Consider the following 25340-nt stretch of genomic DNA (forward strand, 5'->3'; position numbering starts at 1 on the left):
TAAAATAAGGCTATAAAATTCAGAAGTATCTCTCATGGCACTTCCAAAGCAGAGAACAGCTTAGGAGGTCCTTTTCAGAGTTTTCTCATCACAATTGTGGGCAAAAGAAATAGCAAACTTAATAAAAGATGTAAGATACTAATAAATACTAACTGTTGGTCTCTGAGAATATTCTATTTATTATCCTACCACTCTGTGATTAACCAAACAGTGTAAGCCAGGTGTGTGAAGCTCAAAAGGCCCTCTGGGCCAGATGAGTGGTCTGGGGTCAGTCCACATGGGCCAGATGAATGGTGTGGGCCAGTCCATAGGCCAGGTCAAGTTTGGAATGCATTGCATATGGTGTGTGGCTACGGTCCAAGATCCATGGGCAGCACTATGGGCCAGATGATAAGAGCTCCATAGGCTGGATGAATGTTAGAAGAACCAGCACTCACACTCATACTTGTTTCTCTTTTCTTTCTAAAGCATTCAACAATAGGAAAACTTTCTTTTTAGGGGAAGGCAGGATGGATCTTCCTCAAAGAGAAAGAAATTAAGGCTTTATTGCTTGCTTCCCTCTGAATGGTACGGTCACTAGCTGCACATTTGTCAACTGCATATCAACCTCTGGAAAGGAATGCAACTGCTGCAATGAGGGCTCCAGCAAATGCCACACTGCTATATAGAAGCAATTTGAGCAGCTTTCATGTTACAGCCTTCACAATATCCAGGCAAAAATCACCGGGTGCCAGAATACTGGCCAACATGGTATATACCCAGTTGCACTGCTGAATTAAACAACACTTCACCAACTTTCATGTGCTGCTCTGCCTCACATGAGATGCCAACTGTGGCTTCAATCTAAGCAGCTGAGCAGAAACCCCCTTTTACAAACACAGTTCATGCCATATTTGCAAATACTTTCCTCAAGCAACATCCCAATTTTAACCCTTCAAAACAGATGCTGAAAAATGAAGGGTCCTTGTAAATTACCATTTTGACTGCAGAGATAGCAAGGCTAAAATTAAGTTGTGAAGTAGTCTCACTTGACCTTAGAATAAAAAGATCACGCATTTCAAGACTTCACACTATTAGCGAGATTTATGGAATGCTGCACAAGTGACACTTACAGAAGGTACATTAGGCTTGGCAAGTGGCCTGCAATCCAGCCACTTAGTTTCATCATGTATTATAATGTAGGAACCGAGTCACACCTGCAAATCCTATGACAAATGATATTTCATTAACTTTGAAGATTGCCATATCATTTTCCCAGGTTACATGAGAGTCAGGCATAATGGTCCTTTCAACAGCCCATCAGAAAAAGTTGGTATAATGTCCAAAATATTTCAGGGAGTAAATACTTCTCAATTTGTTAATGATAAGTTCTGTGTCAATTAGCTTTAATAGGATAAAAGCCTATCATTAGAGACCCTAGGCCACACAAATTTAGAATGGTATTTCCTATGCTTGCTGTGTCATTTTTGACTACTCCTTTTTTTTTTTTAATTAATGCTTCAAGTGACAAGCAGAGTGGTCTAGTACATTTCACACAATCTGCTTTCATGTCAAACAATCTTCCAGGTATTTTTATTTCATTCCCTTGATGATTTCATTGGATCAACAAATCAAGCTGTGTGGTTTTGCAAACATGAAAATGTCAACAGAAGAACATAAGATATAACACCTCAGCTGCTTTCCTCCTTTCCTCCTTCCCCCCAACCTACTGTAGCTTGCTTACAGTGACCATCACTGTTGAAATCAGAGAAATCTCAGATGTAAAAGACGTATTAGGACACTAGCTGAGCCTCATGATGGTGCAGAATGGTTCTTTGCAATATATTTACTACTGCTTTGTTCACTCCAATTTTAAATGTCCCAGTAACAGACAGTCTACCTCTTCATTTCAGAGTGGGTTTATTCACCTGCATGAAGTTAAGCACATGCTTAGGTACTTTGATGCACAAGGGCGTTAGCCTTTAAGAAGGAGGCAGGTACAGGTTTCACATGACACTTGACACAGCTAAGTTCAGTCCTGTAATCAGACCCCCTCCTAGGCATAAAGACTACCTATTCACCTGCTCAGGGGTCGGGGGAGGGCATTTTAGAGTTGTTCCCGGAGAGCCATTCTAATTGAAATGCCTTACCATCCTGTGTATTAAGCCCCTGCATGTTTAAAAATGACTGCTGGATGTCTTAATTAAAGCTCATTTGATGAAGTTTAGATAAAGCTCCTCTGTAGCCATTTTAAAATGCGCGGGGGCTTAATACATGTGACAGTGAGGTGACGTTCAAGAGTTCTAATTAGAATGCAGGTGAATCAAGCCTGCTTGTGCACATTCTAATTAGAACACTAATGAGCACATCTATAGACAGCCAAGGATATGACTGAACAGATCCAGAATTAACTCTGCTCTAGAACCATGCGCCCAGAGTGAAAGGGAAGATCAGGCTTGTTCACCCTTGCTCCATTCTTACCTTCCCCTCCCAGCTCCAGCCTGATTCACTCATGGATCCTCAGACCTGCTGAGAAACCTTTACTACTCCAGGAATAAGGGAGAGAGTGCCAGAAGAGCTGGTAATTTCCACTTCTGTGGTCTTCCTAAGCTTAGTATACAAGGGAAAAATGGGGCCAGCACCATATCAGCCATATTTGACCTCCCAGCCTGAAAAACAAGGTATCCCTTTACAGTGGTGTGAGCTGGAAGCAACCTTTGGAACAAGTCTGAAGCAAGCCTCAAACTCATCTCTCTGCAGCCAGAGATACCAAACTTCTCTGACTGCACTCCACCCACTTCTGTGTGGCTCAGGGCACACGGAGATTATATGAGGCACAATCTGATTCTCAATATTTTCTCAGCACTCACTCAGTCTTTATTCAATGTAATCCTCACACATAAGTGTCTTCCCCCTCAGGGTATGTTTGTGTCATGCACTACTACCATGCACACCCTATCAACCTGATCCTGCTCTGCATACACCAGTCCTGGAAGCAGGGAAGCCACCCTGAAGGCTTCCCCTGCTGCAACACTTCAGCCCACCAGGGAGAGATCTCAGATGTGATGGTGGGGGTACCCCTGGTGGCTTCATCACCTAATTTCTAGGACTGGAACATACAGTGTGAAGTATGTGGGCAAGTATGCTATACAGACATAATGTGTGTGTCCCCAAGAATGGTGGGAAATAAACTATTCCAGCCAAACCATAAAAACAGGATGACTGGCTGAGAGAGAAAACAGACCAGAAAATACCTGGAGGCCCTCTGCAGACTTAGTAGAGTACTCCTCCCTCATTTTCCTTACATAGCTGGACATCAGAGCCTTCCTCTATTGTCTTGTGTCTTGCTTAATCACCCAGGACTTTTGTCTAGAGTTCATAACATAATCTACAAAATGCCTGAAACTACCTAACCTGCCATCCTGTTTGCTGGGATCTCAGGAGGAAAGCTGCCAGCAGCCAATGCGTTACAGATGAGAAGCGTTTATTATTTGATTCCTTGCTGCTGTGTCTATGTGAGCAGCAGACTGGCAGTTATTACTGTGCAGTACCATCACCACACGGTTTTTTTCAGATGCTACAGTGCAGTAGTATCTCATGTAGATGCACCCAGTTAATCATCTACCCCCAATCCTTCCCTGGTCCTTTTTTCTGAGAGTAGCATTAAGTGCTGACTAGAGACACATCTACATCAGGAGTATAGGAATACTAGTATACTCTATCATCTCCTAGTATGGGCCCGGTTATGCCAGCTTTGTAGCAGCATAGTAAAACCAAATCCCTTTACTTAAGGCAATGAGTTTTGCTGATAGCCCTACATTTACATGAGAGGCCTCCTCTGACCCAATTGTTTAGGTCAGGAATCATAGTATATTGTACTATATACCTGGCTTCTGTCTAGATAGCAAATGCTCCAGCTAATGTAGCTGTGCCAATACAGTGTACAACACTTCTAATGTGAATTAGAACACACACACACACACACAAACATATATAAAAAAAAATTAAAATTGGTCAATATACAGTCTATATGTGTGTGTGTGTCAGTGTGTGTGTGTGCGCATGTATGTATGTACGTAACACCCACACACTGTTGTGATGTGTATGGCTGAGTATGTGCCTTTGGTTGCTGTGTATTGTGTGGGTTTTTTTTCTGTATTTACTTCCTCCCCGCCCCCCCTTTTCTCCTCTGGCCTGGTGCTTTAAGGAGAAAACATGCGGTCTGGCCACATGGGCAAGATGGCTCCTGTTGTTCTGGCCATTTGCTCTGTACATGGGCAGCTGGGGCCTTGTATCTGGATATGATATGCAAAATCCTCTGGTTTGATAGACCAGGGAGAGCAGAAGCTTCTCCAGGCATATTGGTTAAGAGAGAGACTGAAGCATGGCACTCCCTGAGTGGACAAGGCTAAGGTGATGTCATGCTAAGGGATATGAGGTCATCTAGGCTGGTTTGGAGGGGAGAGAAGCTACTATGAGCTAGAGAAGGGGAAATGCAGGTAGAGGAGAGAGAGAGAGAATTGTCCCAGTGTCTGGGAATTCCTCTCTCTTCCTTTTCTTCTCCTTTTTCTTAGGTTTTAAGGGATTAATACCGGGGAGGAGGGTACTGATTCCTTGGGTTGGCTGCGTGGTGGCTTTTATACTGGGTTGAAACCCAGGAGTTTCCAATTCTGCTAGATTGGTGAGGGCTGTGGCTCTGCCAGCTTTGGGCTGGGGTTGAGGTTTGTAACCTTCTGCTCCCAGTAGAGCTATATGGCCCAGACTACCTGCATCTCAGGACCAGAGGGTAGGTTTGGCTTTCTCCCTTTGCTTCTTTTGACAGTCCTTGGCTACAGCCAAGCTGTATGGTTGGGACCAGTTGTAGCCAGTAATCAACCTGGCTCCCTGTTGAGTTTGTCCTGAAGTTTCTGTCTCAGCAGGCTGTATAGTCCAGCCCAGATGTTTTGAGATGTGTGTATGCTGGTTGGAGTGCAGTCACTTCCTCCCCCACCAGACACGCAGCCCAGGAGCAAATATTAGTGCTCCACCACTTCTCCAGGAGCGGCGAGGGGCCCACTGCACCACAACCAAACTGCTGACCACAAGCAGGTTCCGGTTGTGTGGTGAACCACAGTTGTAAGACAGCTCTGGCGTGTACCCTGGAACTAACCCTTTGGGAAAGCCCTAAGTCCCAGACTGGCCTGGGCTGGGGTGAAGTCCTTCTAAAGGAGTTCGACCTATGAACTGTAGTTGTAGAGATAATGTTTATATTGCGTTTAAGGTTTTGTTCTTTTTTGTGTTTGGTAATAAATTTGTATTTGTTAGTTTATACTGCTTGTGAGAATGGAGATTTGTCTTTATGGGATACCCTAGTCAAATTTAGCATTCCCAGATTTCTGCATGGGGGCTCAAGCCACTGGTATAACTTATTCTATACCCCAGAATGTGAACCTGTCCTGTCTTGCTGCAGGTGTGTGCCTGGCAGAAGGGGTACGTGTGTGTGTGCTACCGTATTTTGGGTGGGAAGTTAGAAATGCATTTCCATTATGTACCATACAGTAAATAATCTTAGTGATCAAATGACAGTCTTCATGTCTCTCTGAACAGAGTTCATTTGATTTATTAAAGTGACACTAGACATTTACGCAAGGAGTAAACAGAATTGACATTACAGGAGGATCAGGAGGGAAGGCTCCAGGGTAAGTGTGGAGTATGTGCATGTTGGGAGGGGGAGTTGATATGTTTTCTTCCTCTGCATTCTTCACTAAATTCTTTATTTTCTCGTCTTGTGTCTCATCACAAACATCTTCATTATGGTGACTGTGTCTCATGGTCTGTAGGCATGTATGGAACTTGCAATTCTAGGCAAAAAAAAAAAAAGACTAAATTTATTGATAAGCACCTGGAGAAGACCATTGTGTCCAGATCTGAAAGCTGACCTTAACAGAGTATGAAGGCATAAATAAAAGAATATAAGTGATCAAGTGGATCAGCTACTTGACTGGTAATTGGATTCCTGGTTCTGCTACTCACCTTGGTCACTTTGTTTCTTTGTTAGAGATGGCTAGAAAAAATTCCAGAAAAAAAATTATCATTATATGGAAAATGTTCTGCAAAAATAGTTGGTTTTTTGTAAAATATTTTTGCTTGTCAGCTAAATATCAAACATATCTGCAGAAAGCAGCTCCTGTTCTTGGAAAAAATATCGTTTCTTTGACAGCCTCCATTTCTGCTGGAAAAAAGCTGTGATGGAAAATTCTCACCCAGACCCTCTCTCTGTGTTTGTTTCCCCTCCCAACCTCTTTTTCAGGTTTGTCTATATAATCTTTTTGGGATGATTTTAGGGACTGTTCTTTTTTCTCTGTATTTGTACAATGCATAAGTCAATGGGGCCCAGATCTAAATTAGGGACTGTAAGTGCTTTATAACAGTTTAGAATGAAACATGTTGTGGCTACCTCTACACGTTGGTAAAATGTTGCAGGGCCCACAGCACACCCCCCAGCAGCAGAGGCTGTGGGGCGCTCAGGGCCCGCTGCTGCCAGACCCCCTGTGGTGTGGCGTAGCCCCAATCATCTCAAAGCTGGCACCACCTGTGCCACCTGTCGTGGGTGAGACCCAGCTCAGCATGGTGTGGTGTGGCATGGCGTGGGGCCATGAGCCTTTTGGCAGCTCCGGGCCACTTGGGCTGTCATCCGGGGGCCAGTGCCACTCACAGGGACCACATGTTGTGCCAGGCCGAGTCCTGCCTCCACGTGGTCCCTGCAAGCAGTGCCAGCCCCCGGGTGACAGCCCAAGCAGCCCAGCACTGCAGAAAGGCACACAGCCCTGCATCACACTGCACCAAGCCACACTCACAACAGGCAGCACAGGCGGCGCCAGCTCTGATGTGGCCATGGACATGCCACACCATGAGGGAGCTCCCACAGCAGCGGGTCGAGTTCCCCGTGGCTGCTGCTGCTGTGGGGGTGAGCTGTGGACCCTGCAGAGTGGGGGGATTGGGGCCCTGCGGGGGGGCTGTTGTCCTGCGGGGGGGGCAGCCCATGTGCTGTGTGGGGAGGCTGTGCCCTGTGGGGGGTAGGGGATCCACCCCTCCTGAGCAGCCCCCTCCCCCCCCAACCCTCCACACCCACTCACATCCCTTCCTACCCCACTCCTGCAAGCTGTACATCCCCCCATCACACACGCATTGTGCCCAGATGATCGACAGGATGAGACATGTTGGCAAGAGCTGTGGCTGCAGGGGCAGCTGTCCCCACATCTTAGTTAGTGAAGGGGTCAGGGGGAGCTCTAATTGTCCTATGATAAAAAAACCAAAAGCAAACAACAAAAAATATAGATATTTAGAATGTATTTTATTATGATGATAGAGAGAATGGTAGGCTTCCAAATTGCTTTAAATTGTAACTATATCAATAAAACATTGCCCAACCGATCTCTATAGATAGATAGATAGATAGTGGTCTTTTGTTTTAGTTGTGGAAGAACATGGATTTTGGGGCATTTTAAAGAGTGAATTTGGGCTTTATCAGATATTTTGCAGTTTTTAAATAGGGAACACCAGAATTCCTGCTCGTAAGGCAAGTGGCAGGACCCAGGCAGAGGAGTCTGCTCAGGGCTGGCACCTGAGACCCAGCTGGAGGTGGCTGACCTCCTGGCATGGGCTTCCTGCATAGCCGTGGAGCTGCACAGAGCCTTGTGCTTCACTCTATAGCTGTGGGGCAGCAAACTAAAACTCTTCAGAGGAATTTTAGTTTGCTGCACCTCAAGTCATTTAAGGCATGTTACACCGTCGAATTTTCTACAGCAGCTGGAATTAATATGCAATACGTCACCAAGGTGTGAAAACATCGACACCATTAAAGCAGTACAAAAGCATTTAGCCTGCTTTAAAATGTTGTGTACACAAGCCCCTCATTTCATCTACACATGGCCTAGGAGAGAGAGGTCTGGGATCACTCCCTATTTCTGTCACAGACTTCCCTTGTGACCTCAGCAAACCAGCCAACTTCTCTGTGTCATTCTTCTCATCCGTAAAATGGGGTCATAAGGTACCTACCTCAGAATGGTGATGTGTAATTTTCTATCACACAAGTGAAGTTCCGGAACAACAGGACCTAACAGGTTGTAAGACAGATCTTGATATGCCAGAGGTCAGCAATCTACATCCCCATGGGTTGGATCTGACCCATGAAGATAGTGAATCCTGCCTGTGAAGCTGGGGAATTTTGGCAGCATTCTGGTGGCAGGGGGCCTATGTTGCACCTTGTTGCAGCCAGACAGAAAAGAGCTTCACCTGCAACATGAGTAAGAAAAGCAGTGGCAGCGGCAATGGCAAGGTCCTAGCACCAATATACCTGGGACCTGAGTTGGTTCATTTCAGCCTGCTGCTATAAAATATTGCTGACCTCTGTGATAAACTTATAAAAAGGGTTATATGATATAGTAGCCTGTTGTAGCAAGGGATTGGATTGGTTTGTATGATGCAGGAAGTACATCCCAGTCCTACTTTCTGTGTTTCTCATCCAATCTCTCCTCTGTTCTGGTCTAGTTCTCACATTGCTCCCATCACTCTGGAATTTGAACACTATATAGTCACAATCTTAGCCAACATACCAGGAACTGAACCATGAAGCTCTAGAACTAAGAGCACAAGCTGCAGTTCTCCACCTAGAGCACTAGCAGACTCTTGTAGTGGGGATCACGAGGAGAGGGGAACTTGGAACACACACGTAGTCCAGTGAGTTATACTAACACCTTTAAAAGTATAGGGAAGGCAGTGTGCTTCTTATACATGTTAACCTGACTGAGTTAAAATCCAGTGGAGAGCTCATGCTTAAACCCAGAAAGCTTAGTCGTATGTCAAAGTCTATATTTTTTTGCTTTTACTCTAGCCTATTAGAAGGCATGAAAAAACCATTTAGAACAAACCCTTAATTTCTAACTCGGAGAACTGGCAAATATTCCACATCTGGCTTCTCTTGGATTCCTTTTTTCCAATGGCAGATCTGCCATCTTTTTTTGGATCACAGGGTCTGTTTTAGCCTAAGATGTGACACACATGTCAAGCGATCTCGAATTTGCTGTATGATGCAGCAAGATGTTCTGTGTATTTTGAGCAGAAGATTGAGGCTTCTGGGAGATTTAAGTGCCTGCCTTTTTAAGCGACTTTGCTAAATGGCTGCTGTAAAACCTAAAATAACCATAAAAAAATATGACATCTGTGACAAAACATTAAATACTAAGGGCCATATTCTCAGCAAGCACCGACTTGCCCAGCTGTACAGCAGCCAGTGAAAATACATTGAGTTACACCAGCTAAGAATCTGGCCTGGGGCTTAAAGGACTTATCTCCATAATCAATAAAGACAGCTAGAAAATTATATTTAGCCACAACCAGCAACCTAACCTGTGTCATTGTGAAAAAATTGTAAATTTCCTCAACTCATCCATCATCGAGACATAATAAACCTATAATCAAAATGATATAACTTCAATGATTGCTGCCAGTCTTGCCTTGACAGATTTAATTTAATAAACTTTTTGTTGTTGTTGTTGTTTTGAAACAATGACATGCATATCTGTGTAGGCAGCCACAGTTACAATGGCCCCAAAGGAGGGAAGAAAAGGCAGAAGGCGGCTCTGGTCCCCTGTCAGCTGCCCCAGGGAGATGTCCTGTTGTATCTGGGAAGAGTCCCTGGGACTTCCCATATATGGAGTGGTCTACTCCCAAGAACTAGTGTGTAGGACCAGGGAGTGTTCTTTAAGCAAAACAAAGTACAAAAGAGTTAATTTTTTTCTTCCCTCTGCTTTGTTTTCTTTGCAGCATATGCCACTGGCTGAACTCCAAGCCTGGGAGGGCTTGCTGTAGTTTCAAGTTGGGGCTCCAAGACTCCACACCTGTAGATAATATTTGTATGTCTCACTTTGTTACACTCTTGGATGACAGACTGTTATTTGTCTTTGGCTATCCCCCTCCTGAAAAACCTTTGATTCATTAATCTCCTTTTTGCCAAACCTTTGTGGTAATGGACCCAATCCAATGTTCATAGATGCCAGCAGGAGTCTTTCCATTGGAATCGGAAGAACCAACACTTGCCTTCTACTAGAAACAAAAAAAGGAAAGGAAAGGGCCAGGAAGCAGAATGCTGTGTTGTCATATACAGGGGTCTATGTTCAAAGAAGAAACTAGCCCAGCACACAAGGACATTTTGGAAGTCATATCACTGCAGGCCTGATCCCATCAAAGTTAGCAAAAGATTTTCTCAGACCCTCTGAGAGGTCAAGGAAGGAACTAATATTGCATTTTCAGAACTCTTGTGGAATGACCCACAGAATAGCAGGGTGCTTGTCATGTTCACTTTCATTCCCAGCACCTTGTATATTTGAATGCTATCTTGTACTTAAAAACAATTCTATGTAATGGATGAATGAATAAGACAGTGGCAAAACTCCCCTCCAGTTGACTTCAACTAGTGTAGGATCAGATCTTCTATTTAAAGTACAGAATAGTGTAGGAACAAGAACACATCATGGGTATAAAGTGGCTTTTTTAGCTCAAAATTAAAGGAAAGTATCTAACCATTAGAAGAGTGAAATTTGGAACATTTTTGAGGGGGAGGCAGGCAAGAAAGCTAACTAGTTGAAGATGGAGTTTGATATATGTCTGAAAGAGATTATACGATATAGTGATGTTCTATATTTCTGTTCAGCAGTATCTACTGTCTTCTATACTAGTTCCTATATTGCTCCTCTTACATGGTATTTGAACATTAGACTGGTTAGCAGAAAAGGAGCAAGCAGAAGGAGACAAAGGTAACCAATGTACTGACTATAAAAACTAAGGAAGAAAGGTAATAGAAATATTTTTGTGTATGTAATGACCTCTTTTTTCCCTTAGATTTCTCACAAAGGAGCTGAGATTTCTTCTGTAGAGACGGAAAGAAAATATTGATTCTCTATTTGATTGCTTTTGGGAGCCGAGTATTTTTGTCCTTTGTACTCTGAGGTGTACATTATAAACAGGGTACTTGGCTTGGAACTGAGCCATTGTAACTTTATATGAATGGGCTGCATCAGTCCTGAAACCTTTAAAGAGACTTGCTCTGCTGCAAATCTGCAGAGATAAAATTACCAACCTCATCCGACTACAATTTTCAATGGACTATGCCTTTGAAAGGACCTGACCCTACGTTCCTTCTATACCTACTGAAGTCAATGAGAGTTTAGGGATGCAATATAGGGCCAGATTCCACTCTTACAACAGCATTGTTCCCTGGTTGCACTTAAGTCACTCCATTTATATCAGGATGGCTTAGAGCAGAATAAAATCCACAGGCATGATTCTAGGTTCTAGACCTTTATCGAACCCAGGAATCTACTCCCTAATCTATCTCCTGGAATCAACAGATTTGATTTTAGATTTTATGTAGTGTACAGAAGAGCAAAATTTGAGCCTTAGAATACAGCCTTCTTCAGAAAAGTAAGCTGTTTGTTAGTTCTGTACCCAGCACACCCATGGTGCTATACATCTTCTAGAGAAAACAATACATCAGCACCAAGAGACACCAAGCATAATTGGGCTCTATTGTGCTAAAAACTGAGCAAACACAGTGAGAGACGGCCCCTTCCCAAAAAGCTTGCAATTTAATTATACAATACAGAGGTGAGAGAGGTAAAGAGCAGGACAGAAGGATGCTGACATACCCAACAGTAGAGCTAGCACATCAGCTGCTGTAAGTCAGCTCAGTCCCACTGCCTTTATTTGAGCTATGCCAGCCTACACAAGCTAAGGATCTGGCTCATGACTGCTTCCTTTCACTCAGATAAAGAGATAGTTAGCCAAGTTAGTCTGAAGTCAGGCAGAAGAGAGGGCAGGGTGGCACCTAATTCATCTGTGAACTAGTTAGTGTCTAAGGGGCTATTCTGTCCTGGCTGCCACCCAAATTGAAGCATGCAACTTTTTCCTTCCCACATACAGAGGAAGGTATTCAGATGGTGTTAATTGGTACATTTCACAGAAGTCAACAGTACTATGTTCACTTACACCAGCTGGGGATCTGTCCCTGAGAAATATTGCTCTTCCCCTAGTGCTTGTATTCTGTCAAATAGAGCAGCAAATGGAGATACAAGCATGAACAAAACTGTGAGGCCTGCTTTGCTTCTTAGTTATGCTGGTGTAAATTAAGAGCAAATCCATTGGAGTTAACAACCTTGAATCAGTATAAACCAGGTGTAAGTGAGAAGAAAAGCAGGTCCATAAACTCAGCTGAGTTTAGAAATTAATGTATCGCCTTCCAGCTGTGCACAGATTAGCTCACCATGTATACACAATTTTAAAGCTTCTCTGAGATACTGAAGGAAAGCTAAGCTGAACAGATGGAAATGTAACTGCTTGCCCATAAAAGTTGCTAAAATCTGCTGAAGTTTAAAAGCCATAGTCCTGTCTACTACGATAATTATGGTCTTGTTAAAAAGAAATAAGGCAAGAAGCTGGATTTGTAAGTCCGGCTACCTGTGAGGTGGGGAAGCTACTGTCGGGAGCTCACCTGCCCTCACTAAGTAATCGTTTTGTATTTTTAACATTTTTTCTAAACCACAAGAGGAAATTTTAACGCTTTAAAAAGGCATATGACCTCAAGGTTAGCTACAGAATTTTCAATGCTCCTTTGCTGCCACCCAGTGGGCATGAAGTGTAATTAGGCTGAGGTTTGAAAACAGAACTGGTAACCAAGCCAAATGGAAGAACTGACCCAGGACAGCAGTAAAGGACTTGGCTAGGATTTTTTTTCCACAGATCCCTCTCTCACTGCCTTCACTGGGATATTTGTGTAAAGAAAGCATTGCCAGCTGCTGCTTTTAAACTACTGTATTGTCCACACCTGTTTGGAGCATGGGGAGTCTGATGAAAATGTCAACAGCATGTCTATTCTTGAGCACCCAGTGTTGGTACATTGATAGAGCTGTACTGGTGGCAAATTTAGGGGTAACACCATCTGGAGTTCCTAGATAACAAAGTATCAATATTGCTGGGGAAATGTCTCATTATCCATTTACTGCCCTGAGCAAAAGGCTCGATGTTGTAGCACGCAGAATAGCAAATCTAAATGCAGAGGCTCCTGTTTCAGTTCATGTCACAGGGCATCATATTGCTTTGTTGAGATGATCCAATACAAAATGATATAAGGCTTGACCTTGCACTCCCTTCCTAGATAAAATTCCTATAGAAATGAATAGGACTTTTGCCTGCATAAGAACTCCAGGACTGAACCCACAGCAAGGTTTGTTAGAAAGAAAATACAATACCTGCTGTCCATGGCTTTGCATGATACTCTTTGGTCAAAGCATGCAGCAAGCAGTGGACATTCCAGGCTTTTGCTCTCTCCTTTCATTGTATGAGCAAGATTCAATTCTAGCCTCTGCCACCTACTTCCTGTGTGCCCTTGGTCGGTCACATGGTGCCAGATCTGCACAGGTATTTTGATTTTGTACCATCTAGCTCCTAGGCATGTTGCTGCCTTGTGTAATCCTAATAACTACATTAGGTGAACTCCCAATGGGCATGGGGAAAGTTGGTCACCTAAAAAGGATGCTCAAATGCCAGCTAAGTTTGCTGCTACCAAATCTAGCAAGTGGTGATATTTAAATGAAAGAGGAAGTATTTGGGGCCAGATCTGCAAAAGGACATTGCAGATCTGGTCCCAAATGGGGGGGGGGGAATGAGGCGGGAGGGATAAAGGGAGATTAGATCAGGTTCAGAAGGGCCACCCCATCTAAGTTGATTCACCTCATGTGTGGACCTTACACTCAGGCCCAGTCTCAGTGACTGGAAATCAGTCTAAAGCTGCAACAATACAGAAGTTCTGCACATGCATACAGGTCTAAAAATGGTGGACCTGGGTCTAAGATAGACCTGAATTGATGTGTATCAGATTTACTCAATCTAAGTTAGACCAGGGCATGGAGCTTCTGTACAGTTACCTGTGTAGCCCTAGGGCTGGGAAAGCCAAGCCACTGACCCCGGCCCAGGGGCTGCACTTTTCCCATACCCCTGCCTGGCATCAGACTGTTTTTATCCCTCAGCCTCTCACCCCAAGCCCCAGCACTCCCTACCCCCTATCCTTGATACCAGTCCAGGTGCTGCTGGTTTCATCAGCATTTGCTGCTGCCAGGAACAGAGCAAGTGGTGAAATTGGTGGGAGAAGGGGCGGGTGGGATGGAGGTGTAGGTTCTCCATGAGTTATGGGGGCTAAAAAGAGCTCCTGTTCCCCCCCGCAGACCTCACGAGTCCCCCGATCCTGCCAGACTCTCCCTGACTCCAGCAACCCGTAGCAGACACTCCCTGTCCCCCCATTGCTCCCACAGACACTGCTTGCCCCCCATCCCCCTGTGGATACCACCTGTACCCCTGACCCCCCACAATCTCTCCCACAGACCCTAGATGCCCCCCCCCCACCCATTCCCCTGTGGATGCTGCTTGCATCCACAATCCCACTGATCACTCCCATTGACACCACTTTGCTTCCATTCCCCCCGCAAATGCTCCCAGAGACCCCACCTGCTCCTCTGATCTCCCCATGGACCCCTGATCCCCCCCAAACATACTTGCACCCCCATCTCCCCACTAACTTCCCCATCCAGATTTACCTTAGATCAGGTGGTCTTTTTGAACTAACACCACCATAAGCCCCCCAAATGTCTGCACTTAGCTAAAAGAGTAAGTTCTGCTCAGTTCTTTGAAATAAAACAGAAACAGGCACCTGGACAATCCCAGGTTGTAGCTGCTAAATACCTGGAAGCCACCTCCTGCAGTTCTGAATGAGGTGTTTAAACCCCAGAGAAGGGCAAGATTTAAGGCATACCCTAAGGTTCAGTGTCCCCTACTAACAAGATATAGGCAGCAAGTTGTAGACAGCTCCTTATCATCATGGCTGTTTTGAAACCCTTTCTAAGGTCCTTATGCACTAAGAGAGCTTAGGCACCTCAGGCTGGGCACATGCACGGACTGCCATGCAATCAATGCATCTGAATTTTCTTCATTGAAAATTCAGGCTCGTTAAAGTGCTTCGGGGTGAATGTCTGGATGTGCATCCCCATTGGGAGCAAATTGTGCCTGTGGGCTGCTCCTCACATGACTGGAAGAGCTGTCTCTGCTTGGATGGGATGTTGCTTGCCACCCACATGGGGATCAGCAGGGTCCCGATCTCCACGAGGCCAGGAGAGCCATCCCTGCTTGGCAGGGACACTGCCTGCCAGACGCCTAGGGATCCTGAACCCTAGGTGGCTGGCAGGCAGTGTCCCTGCTGAGTGGAAACTGCTTTCCCAGCCATGTGGGGATCAGATCCCAACCGTGGGGCAATCCTGGCTGCAGGGACAGCTCTCCCGGCCATGTGGGGATTGGGATAGGTCATTCCAGAGCCAGACACTTCGAAGTCTGGCACTGAAGTGCCTAACTCTTCTATGGTACCTGCCACTTTACCTGGTGCCCTGGACAAGGAGACCTACACCCACTCCAGAATATCTACTATCTCAGTGGTGACCGCACCTCCCTGAAATGCTGAAAGCTAACATTTGAGTCCCTCTCCAAAGCAGGCAGAACAGAGATTTGAACCTATATGACTGACAGCCCAGGTGCCTGCTCTATTCACTAGCCCAGCAATCCTCAGCTAGAGTGCCACAACACTCTGGGGTGCCTTGAGTTCCTTTCACAGGCACTGTAGGTTGCCAGACAAGGCTAGCACTGTTAGGTGGGCAAGTATGATTCACAAGATAAACCCAGAGATTTTAAAAAGGAATCTGTAGTGTCAAAAACATTCTGACTTACATTCTGATCTGGTCTACTTTACAACAGAAGAGTTGATCTATTATTTTTCCAAAGATAAAAATAAGTTAAAAGAGTTAAATGAGTTAAAACTAAGAGCTGGCATTTTCCAGAGGTTGAGCCTGGGCAACACTTCAGGTGCAAGTAGCCTCAAGTTGTTTTCCACATGTCCATTAGTGGAAACTCAAGTACCAATGTGGCTCAGTAACACTTTTTGAGTAGATCAGTGGTGCCTGCAGAGGCAGATAGTTACTCAAATACTTTTAAGGATCTGAGCCTTGGGGCTAGACATTTTTTTTTATAAATCATGAGATACCTGAAAATATAGATTGAAATCAGTAGGACTTAGTCATCTAACCTGCCACAGTATTTTTAAAAATACCACTATGGTCTTACACACCAGTAAAATCTAATCTCCCACCCTTTGCTTGTCACATCTGTTCAGACTACCAGATCTTTGGGGTTAGGCTGTTTATACTCAGTACCTGGCCTCACTTACGCAGATGAGCATAAACAAAAACAGCAGGCTCAAGAAGATGTTCATTACCACATAAAAAAAAACTCTTAAACCAAATATTCTAGCAGTTGCATGTGCTTAAACTGCGTGTGATAGAGGATCTGGGAACCTGCCCATAAATTCTTGGCATAAGAGTAACCTGCTGCAGTTAGCACCAACCACACAACCCGAGTTTGTAAAAGATGGTATCTGAGCTACACTGTTAACCCATTAAAGACATATACTAAAAATCATTGGAAAATGCTCCTCTCCTCAGGAAGATGTCCCCTGAGGGCTCATACAAGTATCTGTTCTACTATTGCATATGTACACAGCTGGAGAAAACTGACTTAGAAATAGGAACAGCTGTCCTAGGTCAGGAGAGGGAAGAGGAGACTTCATAGGAAATTAGGGTAGGGAGAGACACACACCTCTCTCTAGACAGTTGGGTGCTGACAGGAAGAGTAAGCAGTGGGGATCACTTTCTTCCTCAGCCCCACCCCACCCCAAATTGATGATGCCTCATCTAGAGTCAATTATGAGAAGCTCTGTTTTTAATAAATTTTGGTGTGTTGAGATTACTGTTCTTCATGCAAACTCACCAAGACACCCCTACAAAGCAGAAGACCCTTCCTCAACTTCAAAAGAGAATGCAAAGCTGATCAACTGATTGTCAGCTCAGTTGGGGATTGCACCAGGGTCTGGAACCAGCCATTGAGGGAAGGGATGGGGAGGGTGGTGGTCCCCATCAGGCTGACCATCAGCTGATTGTTGACTGGGTCTGATGACTGCACTAGAATCTAGTCCCCTCCAACCGACAGTCAGCTGATTGTCAAAGCTGCTCAGCATGGGATTTCAAGCCCCAGTAGGGGAAGCTGAAGGTTTCTTCCTGCCAGGAGTCTCTCTCCTCCAGCACTGGGCAACCCAGGCAGTGCTGCCCAGGGCAGGATTTAAAGTCCCCAGTTGGTGAAGCCCTTTGGCTTCCTCCCTGACCAGCCCCCACCCGCACCACCAGTCAGCTGATTGTGGTCCACTAGCCACACATTAAATTTAAGGCACCATATAAATGAGCCATAAAAATGTTCTACATTATATGTGGAACACTTTTGTGGCTTGTTCCCCATTTTATGGTGCCTTAAATTGGGTGCATATGTAGCATCTTTCCTATTGATGCCACGATTGACATGCTGATTGCAGCATAAACGTAGCATGAAGAGGGGTGTCTTTAATTTCTACAAATAAATGACTGAAATAATTAGGGATGGGGTACAATTCCTGGAAAAAGGGACATATCATGGTCAGTTTCTGATCCCAGTTTCTCAGACGTCAGTTTGGATAGACAGTTATGACAAGTTCAATTATGTTTTAGGCTGTAAAAAGTAACCTTTACCTTTAGGGCCCCACAATGCCTTAGTTGTTATCACATAAAGAAATCCTTGGGCATACCTACAAGACACAGCAAGATCCATAGCTGGTGCAAGTATGCACAGTTCCCTTGGAAATCAGCCCAATTCACGTAAGCAGAAGGATCCGCCCCATTGTATAAATGGTTTTGTAACAATGCTTTTATTACTTCAGGTCAGATCCTCAGTTGATATAGGTCAGGTCAGCACAGCTCTATGAAGGCTGATGGAGTACACTGAACATCAGCCCAATTATACAACATCCTCAGTAGGTTTAAATTAGCTGAGAATCTGACACTGGTGTGTCTCAGATATTTACTACTAGAGCTCAGCTTCCATTAGGACAGACTCCCAGTACATGGAGGTAAATCAGCGTAACTGAGAAGAAATCTGGCCAGCTGGTGGCACTGAAAGACATGCACACAAATCTGAGGGCAAGATCTGGGCTTCAATTCTCTCATGGTGTAGCTCATCTCAGGGGCATTAAAGTGGAGAAGAAAAAGATTTCTGCAAGCTTAAAATGTTTAACAAGAACTAAGTAAGGGCACCACGTCTAGATCTGGGCAGTTTGCCATTATTTCAAAAGAGAAATTATAGTACAGGGAACAGATATATCCAGAAATATTAATTTTTGCCTAGAAATGACTCCTTAGCTACTATATTCTTTGAATTTCACCCATATTTAAAGGATGAGATTGAATTCTGAATTTTGTTAAGGGCTTGACTTACTTTCTGTTTACAGAAAATAGGACACTTCATTTTGCATGGCCTACCAGCATGTCATAGGTCTGGTCTAATGGGCCCAAGTAATACTATGGGCCACAGCCGGATCTCCATTTTGCCAGTGTTAATCTGGAGTAACTTCATGGTCCTGATGAAGTAATTAAACAGACACTTGTAGATTTTTTTTCCTATAGTGCAGGGGTTGCCAACCAGGGACACATGTACCCCTGGGGGGACTTGGAAAGGGGCTGGGGGGTACACGAGGGCAAGTGGGGATGGAGCGCTGCCACCCACTACACCGCGCCACCACTTCCCAGGAGCAGGGCCAGAGGGGGAGGGGGCTGAGGGTAGCAACCCCCTCTGCAGGCCGCGCAGGTGCCGCTCAGCCATCTGGATGCAGGTGGGGAGGGGAGGATGGAGGACAGGACGGGACGGGACAGGACTCGACTCACACACGGTAGCCACTGCTGCCATCCACCACCCCATGATGCCGCCGCATGCAAGGCTCTTCCCCTCCCTCCCCCCACTCTGAGTCTGGCCACCACCACCTCCCTCCCCCACTCCGCATCCAGCCGCCACTACCCACCCCCCAGCTACCAGATGTGTACCCAGAAGGGGTACATGCCTTAAAAAAGGTTGAAATCCCCTGCTATAGTGCCTTAACCAGTGGCAAAATATTTAAGATTTCATGTTCCGTTATTGTAATTTCCAACCCACAGAAGTAAATAGGCTTCACATGCTGTTACTGTTAAAGGAAACGCACTGGGCCAGATTTGACCTTAACTAGATAAGGTCAATTTGAAAAAAAAAGTTACTCCAACCAGCCACCAGTGGAATTGAGACTAATCAGTGTCTGAGAATGTCATTTGGCCTTTCAAGTATACCTTTTACAATATTAAATAAAAACATAATGGCATTTTTAAACAATAGTAAGGTGGTGAAGTCAAACACTCAAAAGTTTGGAAATGCAAGATTTACAGCTCTGACCTTCATGCCTATCCAGTGTAATGCAGGGTCAGATCTTAAGCTAGTAGAAATGAGACTTGAGCTATAAGATCACAGGAGATCACAGGCTATTTTTTTCCACAGTTCAATAATAATATTTTCAAAACTGCTGGAGGCTCCGTAAGGCTTGTGAACAAGTACGGTGCAATTGAAGCAGTCAGAAAATTAAGAGAGAAAAATATCTACTGTGCCTTTTTTGTTCCCCAAATCTGGGGGAGTGGGACATGCTTCCATAAGCTTGATACTACAAAGTTCAAGTCTTCACTGCAAACTTCAGGGCTCTACAATTCTTACAGAAACACTGCAGGAAGTATTTGCTAACATTGGCAGAGGTACATATATTTTACTAGCCTTATCCTTGGGAACAGCTGTAATATCTTTGCTCAAACATGCCCAGGAAAAAGAAGTCAGTCTGTGACAGAGGTCAAAATTTCAGTCCAAACAGTGGAAGGTTGGCAAAGTTATCAGCATCTGAAAACAACATGTTTTAATGGAAATAGATGGTTGCTGCCCATTTTGCCCATAATAAAAGGAAGCCTGATTTATACCACCACCAAAAGTAAACAAATACTGGCTGCATAGTGAAACTGGCCTTTGAAGAATGGTCAAGAAAATTTCACTAGATCCATGGGTCATTTTAGAAGTGTTTTCTTCTGACTGGGAAGAAGAGTGGTAGCTTTTGGAAGTGACCTGAATGCACTTTTCACTGCATGTACGTACTTTGGATCTGATCCATCATTCTGTTCCACCAGTGGTGTTCAACCTCCAGATCTGGGCAGGAGGTCTCCCCACAGGTCCAGGTATTTGGTAGCAGCAGAGCAGTGCAATTGGTACTGCCACCACTTGCCCACCACCAAATTTCCAAGCCCTGTGGCCAAATGATATGGCCCCATGTGCCAGACTGGGCCAACACACAAAATTGGGGTAGCAGGCCCAATTCAGTTCACACAGGGCTTGGCAGGGGCAGCAAGCCCAAACCAATATACTTGGGGACAGGTCAGTGGGCCCAATCTAGCACATGGGGCTAGGGCCAGATCGCACCTGTGCACTGACTTCACATTGGACTGGGCTCATGGCCTGATCCTGTGGATGCAGCCTGTGGACTGATCCTGCACAATTCATCTGGTCCTCAACCTGGGAAAGCTGGGAATCACTACATTACACCCAAATTTGGCCAACAGGACTCCACTGCAACCAAAAGAGTTAAGTTGGTATGAAACAGGCAGAAAGAAACTCAGAATTGGACTAATTCTAAATACACACATAATTAATATCTTCCTAACTGGCATTTCATTCATACATTGAGAAAGTATACTGCAATACGTTACAATACTATTATATACATGAACATTTACTGGGGTGGGGGAGGGGAATCCATGAGTACGTGTGTGTCAGGGGGGAGGAATCCGTGTGTGTGTGTGTGTGTGTGTGCGCGCGCATGTGCGTGCGCTTGTGCAATGCTAACCACTTTAATGAAAGTCCCTCTTTTCATGAAAACATTACATGTTTTCTCATATACTCATGCCTGGGAGTAGCTTCATCAGCCCAAGGCAACAAATTAAAAAGGTGGTTAAACTAGCCTACTTGACAACATTTGCTATAGAAACATTTGCATTCTTCAACTTTAGTCAAGGGGAAGGGAACTGTAGCTTCAGACAATGACTAATTTGTTCTTAATGGGACAACTCAGTGCCATAAATGAAAAAAATAACATTCAAGGCAAAAAATGGGGAGAAGATACAAGCTTAAGCATGTTCAGGAAAACAGACATTAACAGCAAAAGGAGAGGAACTACTAAAGACAATTTCATCAGGGGCCAGATCCTTAATGGATGCAAATCAGGAGAACTCCAATGGAGCTTTGCCAGAATACAATGAGTTTCAGCTTTTAACAGCAACGGAAAGGATTTGGCCTTGCAACAACTATTCTACCATATCTTTTTGTCCCTGTGTCCTAAGCAGAGTTTATTTGCTTTTCTACCTCTTCTGAATCACCTTGTTCAAGATATGAGGAAGCCCATAGTTTGAAACGGAATTAAGATATTTCAATCTCATATTTTCACATTGGACTTCTGAAAAATCAAGGTTGTTTCACTGGTGTAAAGCCAGAGTCACACCAGGTTGAATTGGGACCATTTTCTACAATTTAATATAGGCTTTATATTCTACTACAGAATATGTCCACAGAAGAGTGAGCAGAAGTCTCTTGGCAATGCTGAATTATCAAACCAAATTCTCTCCATCCATTTGCTCAGGCTGCCAAATAGAAATGATGCATGTCAAGGCAACACTACACTGAAAAGTAAAAGATAGCCTTTTAAACGTTCCATATATAAAGCTTTTTATTCACAGTCAAATTTAGTATCTCCTCTGAAATATATCACTTTACAAAATTGATACCTTGCCATGACAAGATTTCTACGCCATACTCACTCAGCTTAGCAGTAAAAACAAGCCTTTACTCTTTCCCCATTGATACAGCTGATGAAAACTGAACAGTACGAGGTCTGCTCCTTATATCACTAACCAGACCCACCAGCAATAACTAGTCCATGGCTCTGTAATCCACCCCTAGAGGAGGGATTGGAATTCAGCAAAAAGGCATTATTGCACTAAAAGATCAAAACATGAACTGCAAGTGCATCTGGTTGGAAAGCAGAAAGAAAATGAAGCGGGGGAGGTAAGGAGAAGGAGTATACCAGTCCTGTTGCTGTGTTGGGGTGGGTTAGAATGATCTGAGAAATAAAAGCATTCAGGCAAATTCTTCCACTGGAATTCTTCTGCAAGCAATATCATCCAAAGCAAATTAAGCAAAAAGAGGAAAATCTACAATGTTACATCGTAGAAGCCTAATGTATTTTTTTCTAATACACTTGTCATTGATGACTTTAAAATGGTAATACAAAAAGCAAATAAGATTTTGATTATTTCTCTTAAACTACTAAAGCCTGAACAAGCAATGTAAAAAAGTGGTAACTTCTTTGATAACACAATGGTAACGCAGCAAAGGAGGTAACTTCAGAGTAACAAAAAGGTGCATAGTATTAAGCCTTCTTTCCGCAAAAGCAGCTTAAAATCTCTATGTCTATGGAAAGCAGTATTTCCAGACTTCAGGATGCAACCAGTTTCTATTGTTACACTCCAGCTGGAAAATTTTCCTCAGCCTGAAATTGGCCAATTTAACTTTGTATGAGAAGAGGAATGTTTCTGCAAATTTTGCAGAAAAATTCTCAAACACTATGGAAGTAGCCAGTTTAACTCCTTTGAGGTAACAATTTTTTGCATCATATATTGGTCTGAAAATGGCTTGCTACCTCTTCAAACTTTCAAATCAGGTTCAACCTTTAAAAGCTTGTGCACTAGCCATGTTTGAAGGGAGAAAAAGAACCATTCTAATTAAGCAAAGTTATTAGCAATTTATTTGTGTGGATAATCAGGGACCTAGCTTAGCTCTCTCTGATGTCTATAAAAGAGACACTTTGCCTTTGGCATCAGTGTTTGCTTTTGGCATCAGTGTTGTGGGAGCAGAAATTATGACTCAGATTTAGCAATCAGATCTCGACAGAGAAATCCTGCGCCCACGATGAGCACCTTTTAAATCAGGGAGAGTCTGTACATGCCTATGCAGTGACAAAACTGGGGGCATGATGGAGCCTGCTCTTGTCTAGAACACAAAATCCTTCTCTAGACAGAAAATGACAGAGCCTGTTTCTCAAGGCAACAGCTGCAAAACAGTTTTGGCCTTCTCTATTCCAGAACATGAATGGTGACCTATGGAGAGTTGGTAGACCTTCCACAGTGAAGACAGCTATCAAGGTCCCATAATAAAACTGATTTGGATCCCCTTTTTAATTCCAGAGGATAGAAAGCTTTTCCTTTGACTTTTTTTTAGTCTGTTTCATGGACAAAAAGCACTTTTTTTTTTTTAGTATTTTGATAAAAGTAAGTAATTTTTTAGATTGGTATCCAATGCTTTTTTTTTTTTTTTTTGGATCTGCTAACTTACACTACATAGTGAAATGAAATGAAATGTGAAAAGCGACTGGTGTTGAAAAGAATTCCATGGTGATAAAAATGATTTTCTATGGTGATCCCACCATTGCTCAAGACTATTGTTTATAACAGAACAGAGATTCCAGGTTCTGACAAAATTATTATTTTTTCTAACTATATTGTGGTTAGGGACATAGATCTATTTTCCAGGAAATAAGTGACTTTAAAATATCTTGCCAAGGGTCACACAGAGTTTGTAGTCGCAGATTCTTAATTTTCTAAGTGCTAGGTCTCCATATTATGCGCTGCAGCTAGTGAATTTAAAGCTTGATTTAAAGGCCACTATTGCCAAAGGAAAGTCCCCCATTGAGTTCATGAGCTTTGAATTAGGCCTTTTGATAGTGAATGAACATATTATGACATCAGGTGCATAGCAAACAAAGCAGGGCTTTATTGTCACTCACTATTTTAATTATTAATAAGCCCATCGAGCCCATTAGCGTGAACTCTAGAAAGGTGCATCTCTACCTATCTATAAAAAAGAAAGAAAAAAAAGAGAAGATTTTTTAAAACCTTCTAAAATACAAACAATTTCATATCAAAACTTAGTTTACTACGTAGAAACGAAGCAACTGTAACAGCTACATCACCTTAATAACACAAACGATTAAAAGCAAGAAAATGCCTAAATAAAAGCATCCTATATTTTACATTGCCATCATATAGGTCAAGCTCCTAACTGCTAGCATGCATAAGAGAAAAACGTATTTCATTAAAACACAACCTAATCTGACATAAAAGAAATACTAATGCTACTCCTGGTTCAGTAACTTCAAAATACATACACAAAAGCTCTGTGAAAAAGAAAAATTAGGTGTATGCACAAATTAATCACGTATTGATCAGCCTGAAGTGAAAGTCTACATACATGCAGAATTTTACCATAGATCAATAAATGTTACACTTTTAAGATTCCAGTGCATAAAAATATATTCTTAAGAAACAATTACAAGGACCCTGTCAGTTGATAACATAATCTGTTGATATCTATGTTAACTAATATAATTTTCACATAATAACACCACTTAAAGTAAATAGCATGATAGTAAAGACAGTATATTATTAGTAGTAGCAATAGTAATAATAATAAACTACAACCCCCCGAAACAGAGATGAGAAAATCACATAGTGTTTACAATTATGATTGTTATGATAAGATGAAGTATGAATTTCTTTTGACTCCACTGAGGCCAGGAAACCATTCTATGGTTTAAATTAGTAAGTGAAATTTACATCCAATAATCCTCATATTAGAAATGAAGAAAAGACCTATATATATCAAGATTAAGCCATTTAATTTATAATTACTGTAAGTGGCAACTGGAGATTGTAGGCAAGTTAGCAAAAGTATTTAAGTATAGTTAATGTAACAAAGAATTCCTAATATTTGATTTCACATCAAAATATTATTTTATTCCATAGGTTACTTTTTGAAAGGTTTCCGCTTTGCCTTGGACAGTAACAAGAGTCAGGTTTCGCTGTCTGCTCTCTTTTAAAATTCTACAATCACTCATTCAGGAAAGACCTGTTCTGACAGATGGAAGCTAACTCTGCGTTAACTGCTAAAATTATTTGGCAAAGACCCTGTCAATCATGGCAGCTTGCAGTGGAAGAGAAGTAATTACAGCACAGTAAATTAACAGATGAAACATCTCTTTCCCCACACTTAAAATTAATTAAACTCATCTGAAATTTGCAGCATTTAGGAACAGCTTAGCATTAAGTTACTGCTTTATATTAACCCCTGAGCATGCTCAAAACTCCCAATCCACCAGGCTTCTACTACATGCTTAGCATTTTTGTAGAAATAGTTCATTAGTACCACAATCCATTAATTATTACAAATGAGTTCTTAACCTTCTAGTAGTGATAGACTTATTTGGA

General features: G+C 43.1%; 1 protein-coding gene across 1 annotated transcript in view; it reads right to left on the bottom strand.

Moving 5' to 3' along the window:
* Positions 1-5562: 5562 nt before the first annotated feature.
* C1D (C1D nuclear receptor corepressor) overlaps positions 5563-25340 on the bottom strand; it is a 43651-nt gene continuing 23873 nt past the window's right edge. Inside the window, exon 5 of the mRNA XM_019500838.2 lies at positions 5563-5819. Within this exon, the coding sequence (XP_019356383.1) occupies positions 5592-5819 (228 nt within the window). The 3' untranslated portion in view covers positions 5563-5591. The remainder of the gene's footprint in view (positions 5820-25340) is intronic.

Source organism: Alligator mississippiensis, chromosome 1, assembly GCF_030867095.1.
Source record: "Alligator mississippiensis isolate rAllMis1 chromosome 1, rAllMis1, whole genome shotgun sequence".
Lineage (NCBI taxonomy): Eukaryota > Metazoa > Chordata > Crocodylia > Alligatoridae > Alligator > Alligator mississippiensis.